The following is an 18,725-nucleotide window of genomic DNA, read 5'->3' on the forward strand; positions in this document are numbered from 1 at the left end:
AAAAACATGGAAGAAAATAATTCATCTGTCAGACTCCTTAGCGATTCCTTCCGTGTACATTAGCTGTGGAAGAATGTTGGGCTTAAAGCAAAACTGTGTTTGTAATAAATTAAAAACATCTTAATTTTGTAAGGAGAAAGAGTGAAGCAATTAGATTTCAGACACTGGAGACAGAATCAGCTTAATATAAAAGAGATAATTTAAAGTGTCATTAAAGACAAGAAAGATTGATCATTCAAATGTCAGGGAACAGCAAAATCAAATTCAAGCCTTTTGTATGTATTCCATACAGCCCTCAGTTACACACTCATAATATGCAATTACTTGAGCTACTTTGGATACTGAACTCACATGCTTTTTTGTGTTTCATTATCACAAAATATAGTGAGCCTTTATTAATTTACTGTATTCAAACAGCCAGCTATACCCTGAGGTTTTGGTTTTTTTAGTTGTTCTTCTAAATTACTATTCCCAAAACATCTTATAATCTATTTGCAGTCTTGGTACAGCCGATAAAATTAGACAGTAAATTAGATTATTTTGTCGAAGCTACTACCAGAAAAATCTCCGTAATTACTCTGTTAGGTTTAACCTTTGCTGATTTGGGCAAGTGTAATTCACTTAATACAAATCACTCAGAGTGCCTTGCAAACAATAATATGTAATAATTAAAAATCTCACACATTCGTGTGAGGTATTAAGGGAAAAAACCTGCAGTAAGAATATGTAGGTGGTCGTACAATTCAAGACTTCATTTGAACGCATACAGCAACAGCACAGAATTAGTGCCGCACATGCAACTTCAGCTTCGTGATCTCACTCTAGATCACGATAGAATACGATAATAATGTTGATTAAATCAACAAATTTGCTAAATTGAACAGCCCAAACCCACCAAAGAGTTAGCTGTACTTCAATAGCCTTATTAAAATATAATGTTAGTGTTTAGGATTCTCGCAATTGGTTATTTTCAGATTAACCATTTTTCTTACTATAGCTTTTTAAAGAATTTGTAGCACATACATTCGTAATTTCTTCAATATAAGCGTACAAATATAAATCAAGATACACCATATATGCTGTTTGAGCACATACTGATCCACACACTGGAAAGGTTTCAAAGCAGAACATCATCTCCCAAAGATTTGACACTCTGTGCCCATCTCCCAAGCTCTGAAAAATCCATCTTAGCAGACACCTCACCTGAAACTTCACTTTTCAACTCCAGGCTCAAAAGCACAAAATTACTCCCAAATTTGCTAAAAAACAGACCCTCACACAGTAGGATCCTTAGCCAGAAAAGACATTTAAAAAAAAAGTATGAAAGGCTAAAAATTGGCAAAATCTGAAAAACTATTCAACTTCTGTATAACGTTTCCATTAAAGTCTTTTATATCGGGTCATATTGACAATACGGTAGATTTTACTTTTAAAAGTTGTCTGTAAAGGACATAAGATTTATTCAAATAGATTTATACTTCAGTGGCTTTCTCCACTTCCTTCCATTTCTCTGAGTATTTTCTACATTCCTGGCAGAAATATTACTCATTCAGAGTTTACGGAGGAAATCCAGCTGAAAAAAGTAGAATGGATATTCGCATTGCTGAACCATACATGACGGGGTGCGTGCCCACTCGTAGTGCCAAGCTTTAAGAACTGCGAGCGCTGTACCCTGTATCACAAGATCATACACAGATCAATACAGATGAGTCTAGAGGCTTGCTTCAGATTTTGAAGCTACAAGCACTGGTGCCTTAAACCTCCACCTAGAACAGGGCTTAGCCTTTAGTTTTGAGAAAATTCTTACACATCATGAAGACTATCAGCTTGACTAGTAAGCCAATTCAATGAAAAGCTTTCATCACAAGTCAAATGGTTTTCCCAGTGACAGGTTATTGGGTCCAATTTTCAACTTTTTTTATCCCTGAAAGTGTGAATACAGTAAGAAGGAGCAGACCAAAGCCAGACAGCAACGCCTAGAGAAGGGCACACGGATGGCGTAAGCATACAGAGAACCTTCCTCCAAATAGTCTCTTACTCTTCTGCTTCTGAGGACTGAGACTTCCCCAAGTCCTGGGTGGAACAGGGGTGCTTCAGCCCTTCATGGACTTCTTTAGGAGGAACCAAAAAGTCAGCAGTCTAACTATCACTTATATTTCTTTAAAATCTTTTCAGTTGCCAAGTTCTGAAAGGATTCCCTGAAGTTCTAACAGTTTTACTACAATAGCAACTTTTAGCATCCCATTAACTTCAACTTCTCACTCAACACTCAAAGCTTCCTCTTCTTTCACTCAAATTAGTTTGGAAAATATTTTATTGCAGCTAACTCATTTCACAATATATTGCATTACAGGCTGCTTGTTTGAACAAGTGCCAAGACTGCCGTGATTAAAGTTTACTCATATTTATCCTTTAACAAATCTTACTGTAGCCTTTGACAAATACTCCATCAATGTTAAAACACCTTCCCTTTTTTCTGATCTTATGACAAATATTTATTTCAAAAAACTCATCACTCAATCCTTAAAAAATTATCTATTTTTCTAATAAATACAGTCTCCTATACATATTGTCCTTAGCAATACAGCTTGAAAGGAAAACATTTAAGCTTTTATTAGATTAATTGCCACAGTTTAAAAGACAAAAGTAAAAATAAGGTTGTGTGTCTAAGCCATTTAACAAGGGGTAAAAATTGGGACATAGCTGAGCATGGTACCCAAGTTTTGTTTCCTAACCCCATACATATACACACAGACATGTATCAATACATATGTATATACATACATATATGTATGTTAATGTCTGTCCTGTGTGTGCATAGACAAAATACATGATTTAAGAGCTTCTCCCAGGCAGAAGCTACATTAAACCTGTCCAGATGAAAAGGATCTTTTTTTTTTTTCTTGGGATAAAGTCAAGCCATGCTAATAAGAAAAGTCTTACTTTTATATTAAAAGGGGATTTTAATACAAATTAAATGTGATTTAATTTGTAATTAAATGAACAGAACATGCATAACAAGCTAAGGTACATATTTTGCAGCAGTCCAACTGCAGGCTTTACTCCAATGAAGAAACTTAATTTTTAGTTCTAGAGATTTTCCAGTTATTCTAGTCAAAAGAGTAATACAACAGCTGTCAAGGTAAACGGGAGTTTAAAAACTTTTTGTTGTCTACTGTTTGAATCTCTTCTCTGTTACACCATAGTCATGAGTAGAAGACTTAAGAGTTTTGGCACAGTTTGATCACTTTAATCAACAATGAAAGAAGCTTACTCCTACAGCATGGAAAAAATAATCAAATTTTCTACTTTACCTACCTTAAAAGCAAACTCTATAATGAGCACACTGTAAGAAAAAGCGGCTAAGTGTTGTAACAATAAAAAAAAAATTAAATTTCATTAGCAAAGGTAACTTTACTCTCTCATCTTCAGCCAGACTAGAAAGGGTCTGTAGTACAGCAAGTCAAAAGAAATACAATTTTCATTGTACAAACCCCTTATTTACTCCTTTTTGGGTCTGTCTTTGAGCAGAAGAAAACTTCGATTTCAAACGGAAGAGGAATATTTGTCTTTTCAACTTTATCCTCCTTAGTGAATACACATCCACAGGATGTGACAACCAGCAGATTCCAAGAACATAAGAGGCACCTGCAGCTTCCAGTTTGGCGAGAGGCTTTCCTTCGGCTTGGCAGAGAGCTTGCATAGCTCATTTGTTGCAGGAACAGAGAAATGTTTAGCAAAATGGTGTTTAGGAAAACTGTGTCCATGTGATGATGGAAAGACGCTCAAGAAAAAGTGGCTTCAAGCACAGAGCTGGGGCCAGCACGGAGGAAGCGTTATGACTGCCCATACCGCCAACTCAACACGCAGTTCAGAGGCGTTTGTACTTGCAGCAAAAGTCAACTGGAATCTGTTCTTGTAACAAAGGGACATAACCCTAAACACTAATGCTAAATATTCTGAAAAATCAGGTCATATACAGTTCAAATTATGCACATATTAAGATAGAGTATGTTTACTAATGTTATGCCTTTCCAGTTATAAAATTTCTGACTCTGGATTTTGAGAAGAAAAAAATTTATGAAGCCCCCAGAAGTTATCATGACAACTTGCATAGAAAAGCTCATGAGGGAATTAACAGCACTGTATTCAGAGCAGGATTTGAAAGTTAGGGCGCTATATCAAAAAACTTAGACAAAAATAAAAAAAAAAGCTCTCTAGTAAGCGAGCTTTAACCTCCTTGTGCGCTGAATGTGACATAACCTAGAGAAGGATGGGGCAGGGGGGGCAGCAAAAAATTTATAAAGGTATTACATGACATCATTTTGCATACAAGAAAAACAAATTAAGATCTTACCAGGCACATTTATTCTGACATTTCATCACATTTGATTGTGCAGCTCTAACGAGTCTGTACTATCCTTCGTACGTGAATGATTTCTTATATTTACAAAAAATGAATCTAAATCACGTGTCATCAGATTGACATCAACACAATTTCTCAGTGGTACGAGACCTGTTAGTCATTACCCACAGAAGCTTGCATTTCCCACATAAAGACAGTTCAAATTACGAGCCCCTGGATTCTTTTAATTTGAGAGTTGACAAAAAGAGATCTATTGCTGCCACGGGTACTGTAGAAAGGCTTGCGTATTCCTTTAGCTCCTTCTATGGGCCACATGCCACAATATAGCTTTACCCCTCGCTGTTTCATGATTAGCTTGTCTCTACGTTCATCTCACCACTGACTTTGAGGGACACTGAGAACATTCAAGTATCTGTTTGTAATTTCCTTGTTCTAGCGAGTAAGTTCCTTAGATAGACAAAAATTTTCTTGACAAAGTTTGTTCTGCTTTCTTATATGTACGTGCTACCACATTATTTTGAATGAATACACCAGCAATGGCAATGTATAATAGAGTAGTTTTCACTTAATGCATTCCTGAAAGACAGCAATTTTTTTTATCACTCCTAACATTTTAATATTCTGTTTCAATAAGAAATTATGAAATTCTGCTATTAAACATTTTTTCTTAAATACTTATGGAACACCTAGACTAGACATCTTCATTGCAGAAGGACGCGTGACACACATAATATGCCAACATGAACAAGCCTTAGCTTTTCTGCAGTGCCCTTAGTCCCTTAATTGCTGCTGTTACTCCAGTGGCAATCTAAAGGTAATATGTTCTTAATAACCTTCCTGCTTCAAATAAGATTTCTTGGTTTCAGGTGTATACAAAAAAACGATGCTATGAGATTGTTCCACAAATCTCATGAACTGCATTCTCATAACACCCAGTGTAAAAGCCCTCCAGCATTTGAAAACTAAGCTTCTGTTCTGCCGATTTAAAATTAAGTAGAAAGCAAATTGTGCTCTAATCTAAAAGCGTAATGCTGGCTGGATCCCTACCGTTATATAAAAATAGGTACATTAGCCATTACTCACCCTTCTGTGATAAGCTCTTCTTCATTTCGTGTCCACCTGATGTATGGAGTTGGAAATCCTATGGCAACACATGGAAAAACTGCACTTTGCCCGGTAACTTTAATAAGTGAAGAGGGCTGCCTCACAAACATCAAGTTCTCTGGCACCTCTGGATCTGCAAATATTTTGTAAATGAAAAAGTCATTACCTGATGGCAGGATCAGATGAAGATCATATTAAAAACAAACAGAAAATATCTGATTTCTTTCCTGCATCTTCACAGGGTTCAATCATCATCTTACCTACATAAACGGTTTTCTGTACAAGACTGTCCCAGCCTACCACATGAACCATTTTTATTTTTTTTACCATTTCTTCCAGACATACAAACTGATACACCAGCATTAGGATTCTGACTCCTCAAACTCCCTGGGAAACCATTTCAGCTAAAAGCTACAGCCGTGAAACTGAAACTGAACTTCTACCAGCGAGTAGAGATTTAGTAAAGGGGGAAAAAAAAAAAAAAAAAGGTTTGACTTTGTTCAGCCAACCTCGGGCAATCACCTGAGTTCATCAGGTAGCTCCCTGAGAAAGTGCTTTTATGCAATGAAAAATGAAATTACTGTAGCAGAGTCAACCCTAAGTGAAATAACTAGATAATTTGCACACTGAAGTAACACAAGCTTTACACTACAAGAAAAATATACCATGGTTTTCCATCCTTAAGGATATGATGAATCCTCTGAATTAGTTTTGGTTTTGTTTTGAATTGGGCTGGAGAGGGTTTTGTTTCTTCCCTCTCCCAAAAAAACAAGCACAAGCAAAGTGCATGTTTACTCAGCCTTTTACTACAGGAGACACTTGGACTGTGAGAATTTAAAACACACCCACCAGTAAAGACTGTCCAGCAATCTACTCTGACCTAAACTACCACAAATAAATATCCAGAAAAAAGGCTATTTTTCTGCTTTACTAAAAATATCCATGACTCCTCAAAAATGTAACTTTAGGAAAAACGTTCTAAGGTAACCAATTCATCAAAGGGCCTCATAAGACCTGGACAAAAGATGCCCTTCATACCTTTTGTCTCTGCAGTAACTTCAGCATGTGCCTTGCACCAGAATTAGAGTAAACGAGTTCCTACGTACCAGCTACGGCATTTCTGCTGCGTTAGGTATCACAACCCTTTCTGCCAACTGCTCAAAAACCCGGTGGTTATGCTGCATTAATTGCTGTATTCTCAGATGTGTGCTTACAAGTTTGGTGACCGCCAAGCTCCAGAATCGAACAAGCTATTTTTGGCCCCCAAAATGGGGGCTGACTGTTGGGTATCTCCACTACTTTTGTTCACTGAAACCCACTCTGTGCCCGTCATGCACAGTATTTGGCCCCGTCTCACCTGGGACCTACGCGATACTCGCAGGAGCTTCTGAAAGTTGTTGGGTTTGGCGTTCTTCAGCTGGAAGTGCTAAAAAAGAATAACCGAGCGGGTTACAGCACTATGCTATGGGAACGCACGTGCTCCAAGGTATAACATGATGAGGTTGCCAGGGTATTCGAAAGAACCTGGCCCGATGGAAATCATGTTTCGGAATTGTCCCAGGCAGAGGGAACCAAACTTGGAGCAATCCTGGATCACACCATCTGCCTCAGGCCCACACACAATCACAGCAGCTCTGCCCACATTCCCTGTTGAGGGAACTAGTCTGCTTGCTCCAGAAATAAGACCATGTGTGAACAGGCGGCTACGCAGTGAGAGTGACCCGGAGCGGCATATGGAGCAAGCCAAGTTGCAAAAAATGGATATAACAGATTGCCAGCAAGCAATCACTACGCTAGGGAGAGGAGTCAGTATGATTCTCTGGAGACACAGCTCGTTAGGGCTCCGAGCACCCAAAAACGAGATCAGTTCTCAGGTTAGTGGAAACCAGATTCAAAAATTAAGTGATTTTTTTCTCTCTTGCATTCCTATATTTGAAAGTACCTGCTATCAAGTAGCAGAGCTCGGAAATGGAGCCTCCTGCTCGGTGGCAGATAAAAGGCAGACCCAACGCTCTAACAAAGCCCACTACCAGAAAAGGCAGAACACGGTCCATGGATGGAAATCTGCGCAATGCAAATACGTGATGGGTGTATTTCAAAGATTTTCAAGCAGAGCAGTGGCGTCGCTGTCAGGCACGCATCAGATAACCATTTAAAAATGGAATAAGATGAATGAAGATCAGACTAATTCAAATCCTTCTTTCAAATACATCTCAGACCAAGCGATCAATTATGGGGCCACTCAAGATTAAGAGAGCTTTCTGTGCAACAGTTTAATCCCACTTAAAAAAAAAAAAAAAGAAAAAAAAAGCCTGCTGGGAGGGTTCACACAGAACTTCACTATCAATACTTTCAGACTCGTAACTAAGCAAGGAAACAGCATTATTCATATTCCCTAAAGATTTATATTTAATCACCTTCAACAAAACATTACAAAAGCAAGTAAACTGTTTCTGGAGCCAAAAGAATTTGGAAGATCAACACAACACGGAAGTTTATCAGGAAATCTTTAATTGCCAAAAATCTGAAAAAGTCTTAAGCATTCATTTGAGGGGTTGTAGAAGCATGAAGGCAAAACAAACTAAAATAATGAAATGAAGCGTCTTTTCCAAAAGTACTCTTCTTTAAAAACTGTATCTTTTCTTCAACAAAAGATAAGTGTTTCTTTTCAGAGATGCTAAAGAACTTAACGCAATAACTTCCTACTTGAAGCACAATTAGTTTCCAAAGCCTAGCAAACACCTAAATTTTAAAAAGGAGAAGGCGGCAATTGTAAAATTGGAGTATTTTAAAGTACATTTCATCATTTTAAAATTATTTTAAATTATTTTAAATAGAAAACTGACATAGTCATGAGAAACAGAAATATTAATTCGAGAGGGACCTCTGAAGACGCCTAGTGCAACCACTTGCTTGAAGTCCACCTGCCAAGGTTGCCTAGGTCAGGCCAACCACAATATTACCCAGCCTAGCCCTGAAAACTTCCAATGATCGAAATTTAGCAACCCTCTCCAGTAGCTCTCCAAGTGGCAAAAATTGAATCAGAATTCCAACATGAAGACTAATTCAGAATAGACAGCATGAAGTTCTGGAAATAATTAAGAAATCCCATACAAAACACAGCCCATATTTCCCTAGTTTGGGAAAGTGCGATTCACATTCCTGTCTTATTCTTGGTCAATTTTCAAAATTTGGTGTTAGAACATCTGGTGACACACAGCTCTGTGCAATACTGTCGTTTGAAACGGAACACCCTAAGTGTAGAAACAGTTCACATCAGGACTGGACTTTTGTTCTTAAAAAAAACAAAAACATTTCGGAAAAATAGGCATAGTTGAACCTTTCAAAATAAAAAGTCATCCGTACTTTTTGGGGTCTGGAGACTTGCCAAAAGAGGCAATGTTTAAAGAATCAAAACTTCTTAAATATTGGGACAATTACAAGTACCTCAGCATAAGCATCCCAAGAGAAAGGGACTAAGCACCAGTTTCCCAACATGGGATTCAAGTCTGAGAAACTCAGAAATCCCCAAATGTTTATACACAAAGAAACAGTCAATTCCCTCTTTGTAATGTGTCACAACAGAAGTGTATTACTAGTGACTTTTTACCTGAATTTTTTTCCTAAAAAGCCCTTAAAAGCTAAACTATTAAATATGGCAAAAAAAGCAACACGCATGTCTCCAGCCTATCTCCAACCACTGCAAAGAGCTCAGACACCAATAAGTGATTTTGCTTTTCTGTTTCCCAACTGCAAGATACAGGCTCGTCTTCCCAAAGGCCAAAATCCTTTAGCTTAAGTGCTTGCGCTCATTTTAAGCTACAGAATACCCCGACCGCCAACTTCTACAACGCACATTATACACTTAGTTCAACTTAAAATACACAAAAATGCAACAGAGCAGATTCTCACATGTTCCCCTTTGTAAGTATTCTTGATAGGTTTTTTCCCCTATAGCTTGACTAATGTTTTGATTATTATTTTTGAAAAAGAAAATCAGATTAATACCTGGAAGAATTTTGAGCTCTGCTTCGTCACTGTATTTGGGCGTCCCACCACTTTCAATGATGCAGCGATAGAGTCCTCCGTCCATATCAGTAGCATTGCTAATAATTAGAGCTCCGCTTGGTAATTTAAATACACGATCGTCCAAAAAGACTGGCTGCCGATCCTGCTCCCACCTCACAAATGGTGCAAGGTCAACATTGACTTCACAGTTAAGGATTGCACTGTTTCCTTTATAGACAGATGATGATTCTGGTTGACTGGTGAACCTGGGGAGGCCTGCAAATACAAAACAGAAAAGTTAGAAAAATAAAGAAAGGTGGAGGTATTCTGAAGATGACACCAAAGCTTTGAAGTCCAAGTCAAGATTCAGGAATGTAATTTAAAAAAAAAAAAACAAACACAACCAAAAAACAACACACCAAAGCCAAAAAAATGGCATTAAGCTGCTCGCCAACTCCTTAAAAATCCTAACACTTGATAGCACAATGCTAAACATAGCTGGTGTAAGGGCAAATAAACCCAACAACAAAAGTACCGATTTAAAAACCAAAGTAGTTTTAGAAAGAAGCAAATATCAAGGACAAAACAGAAGTCTTTGAAGTCCTCAAAAATGGGAGGAGACATGCAAGTAACCTCTGCTCACTTCTCCAGCGTTGCTGCTATCCTTAAGGAAGCGGCCAACATCGAGACAGCGTCTCTGCTTGGTAGATCCGAATAAATACAGTTTGAACCATTTTCTGTAAGAGCTACTGCTTCACTTGCAGTGGAACACAGATGCCCTCTAGTACTCACTCAGGAGATCGTAACAAGGAAAGGAGAAGGCTTCTTGTATGCCTTCCAGTCCCAAGTTTACAGTGTACAACATCTTAATTTAGCACCTACAGAACTACTTATAACAAGGGTTTTTTTCTTATCAACTTAGAAGATTTCGAATCTTGAAATTAGAAGTTTAGCAGCGAAGAACTTAAGCTAAAAAAAGCTGAGGTCTATTTTCTACGACTTTATCACCAGCCATGTCTAAATAAAGGTTTAGCTTCACGGTAATTTAACTGGACCATGAAAAGGAGCCCGAGGGTGTTAAAGGACCAAATCTCACTGAAATCCAATGGCAATGGGATACCTCTTTGAAGATTTCAGCTACAAAAAGCCTCGCATATAGCACTGTAAGTTAAAACTGCATTTATTCGTACGCAAATATTTACCTTTCTCATGCTAGCTTACCCAAGAACCAAGTTTCTCCTCAGCACAACACAAAGCTACCGCTGCCACATGGACGTGGCAGCACTGCACAGCAAAGGCATCACCTTCCGAGTAAAAACGTTCTCCAGAAACACCCAAAGTCCACTGAAGGGCCCCACGGTTGGTTTGGGTGGCCGTGCCCCGGTGCCGGCAGCGGGGGAGCTGCCGGGGCAGCCTCCGTGAGAAGAGGTTGGGGAGTCCTCGTGCGGGACGCGGCTGGGGCTGGGTCCAGCCCGTTTCCACAGCGGCCCCGCGGAGGCCACAGCTGAGCCAGCCAGCAAAGCTGGCGGCACCTCTGTGAGAGCATATCCAAGGACGGGGAAAACACTGCACAGCAGCGAGGGAAGCGTGAGAAACAGTCCTGCAACAGCCAGGTCAGAGCGGGAGGAGGAGGAGGAAGACGAAGAGCAGCTCCCAGTGCCACCCTGGGGAGACCAGGGTAGAGCAGGAGGCAGAAGAACTGGGAATGAAGGCGTGAAGTTAAGCCTCGGAAACGGGAAGAGGGCAGGATTTTAGTTTTTGTCTTTCTTTTCTTACCACCCAACTTTATTTTAACTGGCAAGAAATTAAATTAATTTTCCCCGAGCCGACGTTGTTTTGCCCCTTGCGCTAACTGGTAAGTGACCTCCCTGTCTTGGCCCACACACTCCCTCATCTCCCCTCCGTTAAGGAACGGAGCGAGAGAGCAGCTGGGTGGGCAGCCAGAGCGGTCAACCCACCACAAGTTATTTTGCACAACAACTTCCCGTAACAGGGAAGCATCAGATCTTCCAACAGAAATACCCTGTCCACCATTACCGGGGTAAGGAAATGGTTCAGTAAACGCAAGAGGACACAGTATGGGGAAAGAAAGAGGACAAAGCGTGGGACAGGAAAAAGAACAGCCTCCTCACTCTCCGTTTTCCATGGGGGTTAGCTGTATCATCAGCTCGCACAGAGGTGGTTGTGCAATGAACACCGACATGGGGCAAGGCACAGCTTCCTCCCTGCAGCAACAGTCTCAAAGTAAAATTTTCATTCTTCTTTACGCTTGCACTTAAAACTAACACTGTCATAGAAACAGCCTGGCAGCACTCTTGACATCTTACCTTTCCCTCTCAATGCCGCACAGCTTCAAGTACCTATTATGATTTTTTTTCTTTAAAGTCAGTACACTGTGTGCCTTCAATATAAAAGATGGAAAGTGGGACTCTGGGTTGCACAAATTAAACCATCCTAGTACAATTATTCAAGCATGCTAATGGAGCCTGCTGAGAAGCAGTAGGCTCTAGTAACCTCTAATTCAATGCTACTGCACACAGTCAAGACCCTAGATCATAAAACATGAACATAAGCCCTCTTCACAGGTGATATCTCATAGTCACCATTATACATGAATGAGGTTGTGACAGTCTGGGTCAGTTCTCACCTCTTCCACTTTTTCTAGCAAGCCTAAGGTTGAAATCTCTTACTTGTTATCCTCCATTTTCAAAAGTTTGACCTAATTGGAAAGATTCTCATTTAGCTCTTGTGAAGATTATTTTTTTTTACATTATTTTAAATACTCAACGCATTTCCAAACAGGTCAGCCCAGTATTTTTTAAGTCTTACTTAACAGGTATCTGTCAAGATTGCACTGAGAATTTAACAATAATATGACTAATCTTGTCCAGCTTTTTAAAACTTGTTTTGTAAATACCTAGTTCAGTGCTTTGCTATTCTTTCCTCCTTCAAAAAGGGTTAATATACAACCACTCAGACCAGGGACTTTAGCTTGACATTGAAGTATACGAAATACCCATGGATGAAAAATACTGCACGGCTCTTCAGTGTGAAGGGGAGGAAGAGGAATGGATGAGTTACCTACTCCTCGTGCCTCAACTTTCTAGAGAAGTATATTACCACATGCTGCTTATCAGTTATATACCGTTCTCGGAATTTCATCTCATGGAGTTCTCTGTCCATATTCACTATATTCCATTGCCTAAGAAAGAATCTACAACACGCATTTATTTAGTGAAATGGTACTTTCTTCCATTTCCAGCTTGAATATTTATTTGCAGGAAAATTCCACAGGTTTTTTTTGTCTTTTCAACTGTCTGATCTTTGCTCTCCAATTTTATTTTTCAGAAATCTTTGGAGAAGCAGCAAGAAGCAACATCTGATGTCACATGTTCAGGCTTTTCTCACTTGAATGAAAAACCTTTCCTTGGACTGTAGAATTGTTCATTATTAGCACCCACTTAAGTACAAATTTTAATATATATTTCTCATAAAACTTCTATATATATTCCTCCCATAGAAAATAAGTCTGAACCAGGCCAACGGCACCAACTCCGGTGCTCTGCAATCAAAACTAACCACGTAAGAGATTTATTTGAGCAAACCCACAACACACCATCTTCACAACCCATATTAAACATAAGACCTACGGTAGAAGACCAAAATCCACAAACTACCACGTGCCACCATGTGAGAGATCAAAAATGTTAACGCACTGAGAAGCGGCAGCATACCTGCTCTCTAGTCGTGGCTAACCTCCGATGCCATACAGAAAACAAACTGAATGTAAAACATGTATGTAGTCGGAGAGGGAGTACAAACCCAGAGATCTTCCCAATCCTTCAGAATAGCTGGACTCAATTCCTACACGTTACACTGCTTACATACAGCTCACTTCTGTTTTGTCAAGTAATTTCTTCCATAACCTTGTACAGGTCCACCTCCAACCATTACATACCTCCCCCCCCCGTGGGAGTTCTATCTGAAGGCTCCTTCCACAGCTTCATTCCTCTGAAAAGAAAGTTTCTAGTTTCCCTGCCCAATGTATTTACAAGCAACTTCTAGTCCTTTGATCTTGACCTTGTTTTGGTATTATTTTGCATCTTTGATACTTATCCATTACTCCCTCCCTCTAAGGTATTCATAAGAATAAAAATCAGAGCTTCTTTCAACTTTCCTTCTGCTTAGTTAATGAAGCCACAATCTTTAGTTTCTTTTCCTCCTTCCCCTAACCATCCTATCCATCTTTAAAGACTCAGAACCACAGAATCATTTGGGTAGGAAAGGACCTAGTCAGAGTAGAGTCAGCTACAAGGTTACTCAGCAATTTGTTCAGTCAGATCTTGAATACCCCTATGGATGGAGACTGCACAACCACTTGGGCAACCTGTTCTATCACCTGACTGTCTCCCCAGTGAAGAACTTCCTCCTTAAACCCCGGCAGAACTACTTTGCTTCAACTGATATCGAATAACTTCTACTCTCCCACCATGCACCGCTGGCAGAATGACCGAGACACAACAGACAGACTGAAGTGCCTATTGTAATATAAGATCAAACACCCATGGAAATATAGTAAAATTGCTTCCCTGTGCCTATTGAAAATATCTTCCCAATAGATTTAAGAATCACATTGGCCAGTTACAGACAATCCTATAATCCACCAACTGGCTGCCTTTTCTCTCATAAAATCACTGGTCCCTCTATCCCAACTTAGTACCATGCCAAGAATATTGCTGTGCCTGCATGACTCTGCACACCATGCTAATAATTTTCACCATTATTCAGTCCATAGCATCATTTAATTCTTGCTATAAGACCATCGAGGCCACAGCAAGAGTAACAAGGTCTCCCAGATTTGCCACACTTGCTAATTTTGTAGGTATCTACTTTGTTCTTATAGCAGAATGACTGATGAAAATGTTAAACGGGATCTTCCTAAAGCCTAGTCTCCTAGGCATCTTTCCATTCTGAAGATCCCCCCTCAATATAGCCCATTAGACTTTCATAATTACCTCAGATTCTTATCAATCTCAATATTCTCATTTAAATTTCTATCATTTTGACCTTTAACAATGTCTAACGGGACAGCATATCAAAAGGCTGTGTTGCAGCATGCCCACTGCATTACAGCATTCCAAGACATCAACTGCTTCATCAAGAAACTCAGATGCAAACCAGGGACAAAAGTCATGTTACAATTTAGCCTTCTTTCCACTTTCCTCTCTCTTAATTACCCTCGCCTTCGAAATCCCTTTAAAAAGGGCACAGTGTTGAGATCGGACTAATTGGTCTATAATCAACCCTTGCCTTTTTGGAAACACGTTCTACATCAGTTATGCTTCAAGAAGAATGTACGAGCCCCTGAATTCACAATTCATTAGAAATCTTTATTAACGGACCTGCATATTTAAGGCAATTCTTTCACCAGCCTGGAAGGGAGTCCCAGACATCCTCTTCTTGTCATGAGCCCCATGACTTCTGTTTTCACCTTGGCTGTTACAACCTCTTTACAATTACCACTTGTACAATCAGCAACTTAGAGCATAAGTGAGAACGTTACTGGAGAAATAAAGCCCTGTAATTTCGAAGATAAAGCTCAACTACACTTTAATTTAAATCCCTTACTAGTACTAGTTACTTTTTGGACAAGATAGGTATTGTATATTTTGTTGTGTGCAGGTGCTCCATTAAGGTTAAATAAGCTTTATTTAAGATGGTTTCATTACTCACTAGCAATGAAATTACAGTTCATTTTCCAGGTCATCTTAAAATGCCAGTAAAACCCTTATTTGCTCATAGTTCTGTGAGGTTTTAAGATATGTATTTTAACCTGGGCTATAATTTTGTCCTAAAGAGTAATTTTCTCTTATTCTACGATTATTTGCAATTTGCACTGCTTAAAAGCCTCCATTGCGGAGGAGGACCCTTTTGCTTTAGCCAACAGACAACCACGAAACAATAATAATGTATTACAAAATGCGCTCTAAATATAATCCTTAATTACTATTAATTTCAAGACCTGTTTATAAACACACTACCAGGTCCCAGAGTGCTGGCATACCTCCTGCAGCAATATACTACTAAAAAAATACCCTTTCATCTACCACTCTGGAATCTTTCCATTACAGAGCTTCTCTTTTCCTCTTCAAATTATCAATTGATCGACTTGTAAGCCTGCATTTCCTTAACTTTCTATACTCATTTTCAAATACATTGCCAAGTAAACAAATTCAGTCTTCCTCTTTAAACTAAAAACATACTTAAAACTATTTTTCAAAGTCACATTTAAAAATATTGACACCTTTTTCCTCAATTGTTTGTATTTCCCAGTCACTTCAATCACCAAGACTAAGCAAGAAATCCAACGAAAAAGTTACATTTCTAATGAGTTAGCAGCACCCACTCTTCAACCACATGTTGCAAGACATTCAGCTGAAGATACTACCCCATCTTTTGCTAAATGAACATAATGAAAAATGATACGTTGGGGTTCTGATATTAAAGATTTTTTTTCATGTTTGTATCATTCTGTGGCAACACAAATACATTACATTATCGATTTTAGGACACTGAAGGAAACTACTACTGACCTAGCAGGAACACAGGGTAATAAACTCAATTTAAGAAGGATGGTTTTCCACTTGGAATGTTCTCTAAACACTGCTAGGAGAACACATATAAGCAACAGCGTGATTCTCACACGTGTACAATAGGAATTAGATGCATCACAAACTTCAAATTTTCTGCTATGACAATGCAAATGGGGAAAGTCAACTCTGTCCCTATTTTCTCCTTCCCTTTTGTCTCTCCTCTCCCTCAAAGGACCTCAGCAATAGTAGGAAAGCCAATGCACAGTCTACTTCATGCAAATTTGTTCCATTCAGCCGACATTCCCAGTCTATGCATTACTGAGATTTGTGGCCCATTGTCTCGATTTCTGAAAAAGCAAAGATGTGCCTAAAAGAGCAATAATTCCCATGCTCCTGGAAAACACAGATGGTAAAAATTCTGGTTGTAGTCTGCTGCCTTCAACGGAGCCGGTATTTCACCTCCTGTACTTTCCAGAAAAGGAACAATTTATTGCGCTGAGCCAGATGCTAATCTACTTCAGCAGTCTCTCGGCGACCATGGCCAGTGCCAATCACTTTCAAGGAGGCTGAGAAGAAAAAAAAACCTTCCATAATCAACAATTACTAAATAACTCGCTCATACGACAATGTTCTAACTAACTTCAGAGTAAATGCTTGCCTTCTGCTCTAAATACCGACTGCCAGCAGTCACTGTATAAGCTCAATTTTATTTAACGTGGATGCTATTACCATACACACATTTAATCCCCTTTAGAATCCTACTAAGCTTTTGGCATCAATCTTGCCAAATCAAGACTGCAAAAGAAAAATAAGAAAAGATGTTGCTCATCTCTAGGGCAACAGAAAGCTGCACAGGAATTCACTTTTTCCTGAAAAAAGGCTGTGTACCTTTATTACACAGTCACAAGCCCGTCAGATCAAGTCTTTGCAACCATTTTCGTCACGTGCCCGAGTATCCTCCATTGCTACTCCACAGACTGGAATTTATGGTAATACTTTGTGTAAGCATTAAACAGCTCGAAGCACACACACATATTACATGTTTATGCAATTAACTGTTTTCCAAAGCTGGTTTCAGGCTGTTTTGTGGCATCTTAATGTGCTCAGCAAATGTTTTCCCTGGTTTTTCCCAGATCATTTCTATTGCAGTACAGAAAAACTAAAACACAGGAATAGCTGCCAGTTTTTCCAAACATGTTCTCTCCTGTATATCAGCTATGAAAATCCTATTGCCCAGTGTTACTCTTACACAAGTTTCTCGTAACTTACTCACGACTAACCTAACTTCAGTAGCATCAACTACAAGTATTGCCACCCTACCGCTTTCACCTTACAACCCTTCTGCATTAAACTGTTCCGTTCAAACACAAAAAGTCTGTGCACGATGGCGCAAACCGCTGATAATTTTAAGACACTTGAGTATCTTCCCCATTATTCTTTGCCTAATCAAATTTGAACTCATGACAAATCCGTAACTCTACTACAACTTTATTAAAATAGCCTCTTGGGTGGTGCGAAGATTTCAGCAATGCAAGTAGGTAAAGGAGTACAGAAACACGATACCCTATTGTTAAAATAGCTACAACATCTGTTATCCTTCAGTGAAGCAGCGGATCTTAAAGATGCCACATATTTTGTTAGCGCATCAGCTTTTCACACAAACCCTGTTAAAAAAAATTAGTAAGTCCAGCCATCTGTGGACACTTCATTAAATTATCGCAGCTCCTTTTCTTCTCCTTTGCTTGAACGTTATTCAGCATCATTTGTCTGAGTGGCAGAGGTGTGAAACAGGTTTTAAAATACAATTTTGTTAATAAGACATATTTCATGAATCTCACTAGCGAATAGATTAGCCTTCATAATTACAAAACGTTCATGGAGAACAGAAGTCCAGCATTACCTGAATTAAGATACGGCCAGATGCTTCTAGTCCTTTCTAGAAAGAAGAAAGAGAACTATCATGTAATTCCCCCCCCCCCGCCTTGCTTAGGCAAACTAGACAGGAGAGAACGCAACCTGGCCTAATATCTGGGCAGGAGACAACTAGTCAGGAGAGATGGAATATTCTTAGGAGGACTATAACATGAAGAGAGGAAAACCTACCAAACGTTCTTGTTGGCTAATCTAAGGAGAGAAGTATGTGGAATACACAACACAAATGAGAAATGTCAGTAACAAAGGCAGAACTCTGATTATGTAAACACAGCCTTGTGTTTAACACAGCATATACTGATTTAAAGAGGTATCTCTTGATCAGAATTAAGATATAAAGGGCGAGGATGTCATTGTACATAGCAGGAACGCACACACTAACATATCTACCTACACACATGTAATTAACACACATGGAATTACGTGGTATGACCTTAGAGCTGTTCTGAACAGGCAACTGAACTAGAGATCTCCCAAGGCCCCTTCCAAGCTCAGCTATCCTATGACACCACGATATGGGGAAGCTATGGAGAAAACTACGGAGCAATATAGGGAAATACTGCACACAATATTGTGTGAAGAGGAACAGAATTACATCTGTCAAAACAGGCTTCTAACAGGGAAAAGTACAGCAAAATTGATCATGCCCTGGAGCACAGGGTCAGATTACACGAATTTGAGGTTGCCACCAACCCCTCTCAGATTTGGATCTGAGTTTTGCC

At 39.2% G+C, this 18,725-nt stretch overlaps 1 protein-coding gene across 2 annotated transcripts in view; it reads right to left on the minus strand.

Moving 5' to 3' along the window:
• NEO1 (neogenin 1) overlaps positions 1–18,725 on the minus strand; it is a 141,907-nt gene that overhangs the window by 110,855 nt on the left and 12,327 nt on the right. For both annotated transcript variants that reach the window (XM_010291935.1, XM_010291936.1), the window contains exons 2-3: positions 9,479–9,754; positions 5,450–5,603 (exon numbers count right to left, since the gene is read on the minus strand). In XM_010291935.1, the coding sequence (XP_010290237.1) occupies positions 5,450–5,603; positions 9,479–9,754 (430 nt within the window). The remainder of the gene's footprint in view (positions 1–5,449; positions 5,604–9,478; positions 9,755–18,725) is intronic.

The sequence above is a fragment of the Phaethon lepturus genome, unplaced genomic scaffold, assembly GCF_000687285.1.
Source record: "Phaethon lepturus isolate BGI_N335 unplaced genomic scaffold, ASM68728v1 scaffold20547, whole genome shotgun sequence".
Taxonomy (NCBI): Eukaryota; Metazoa; Chordata; class Aves; order Phaethontiformes; family Phaethontidae; genus Phaethon; species Phaethon lepturus.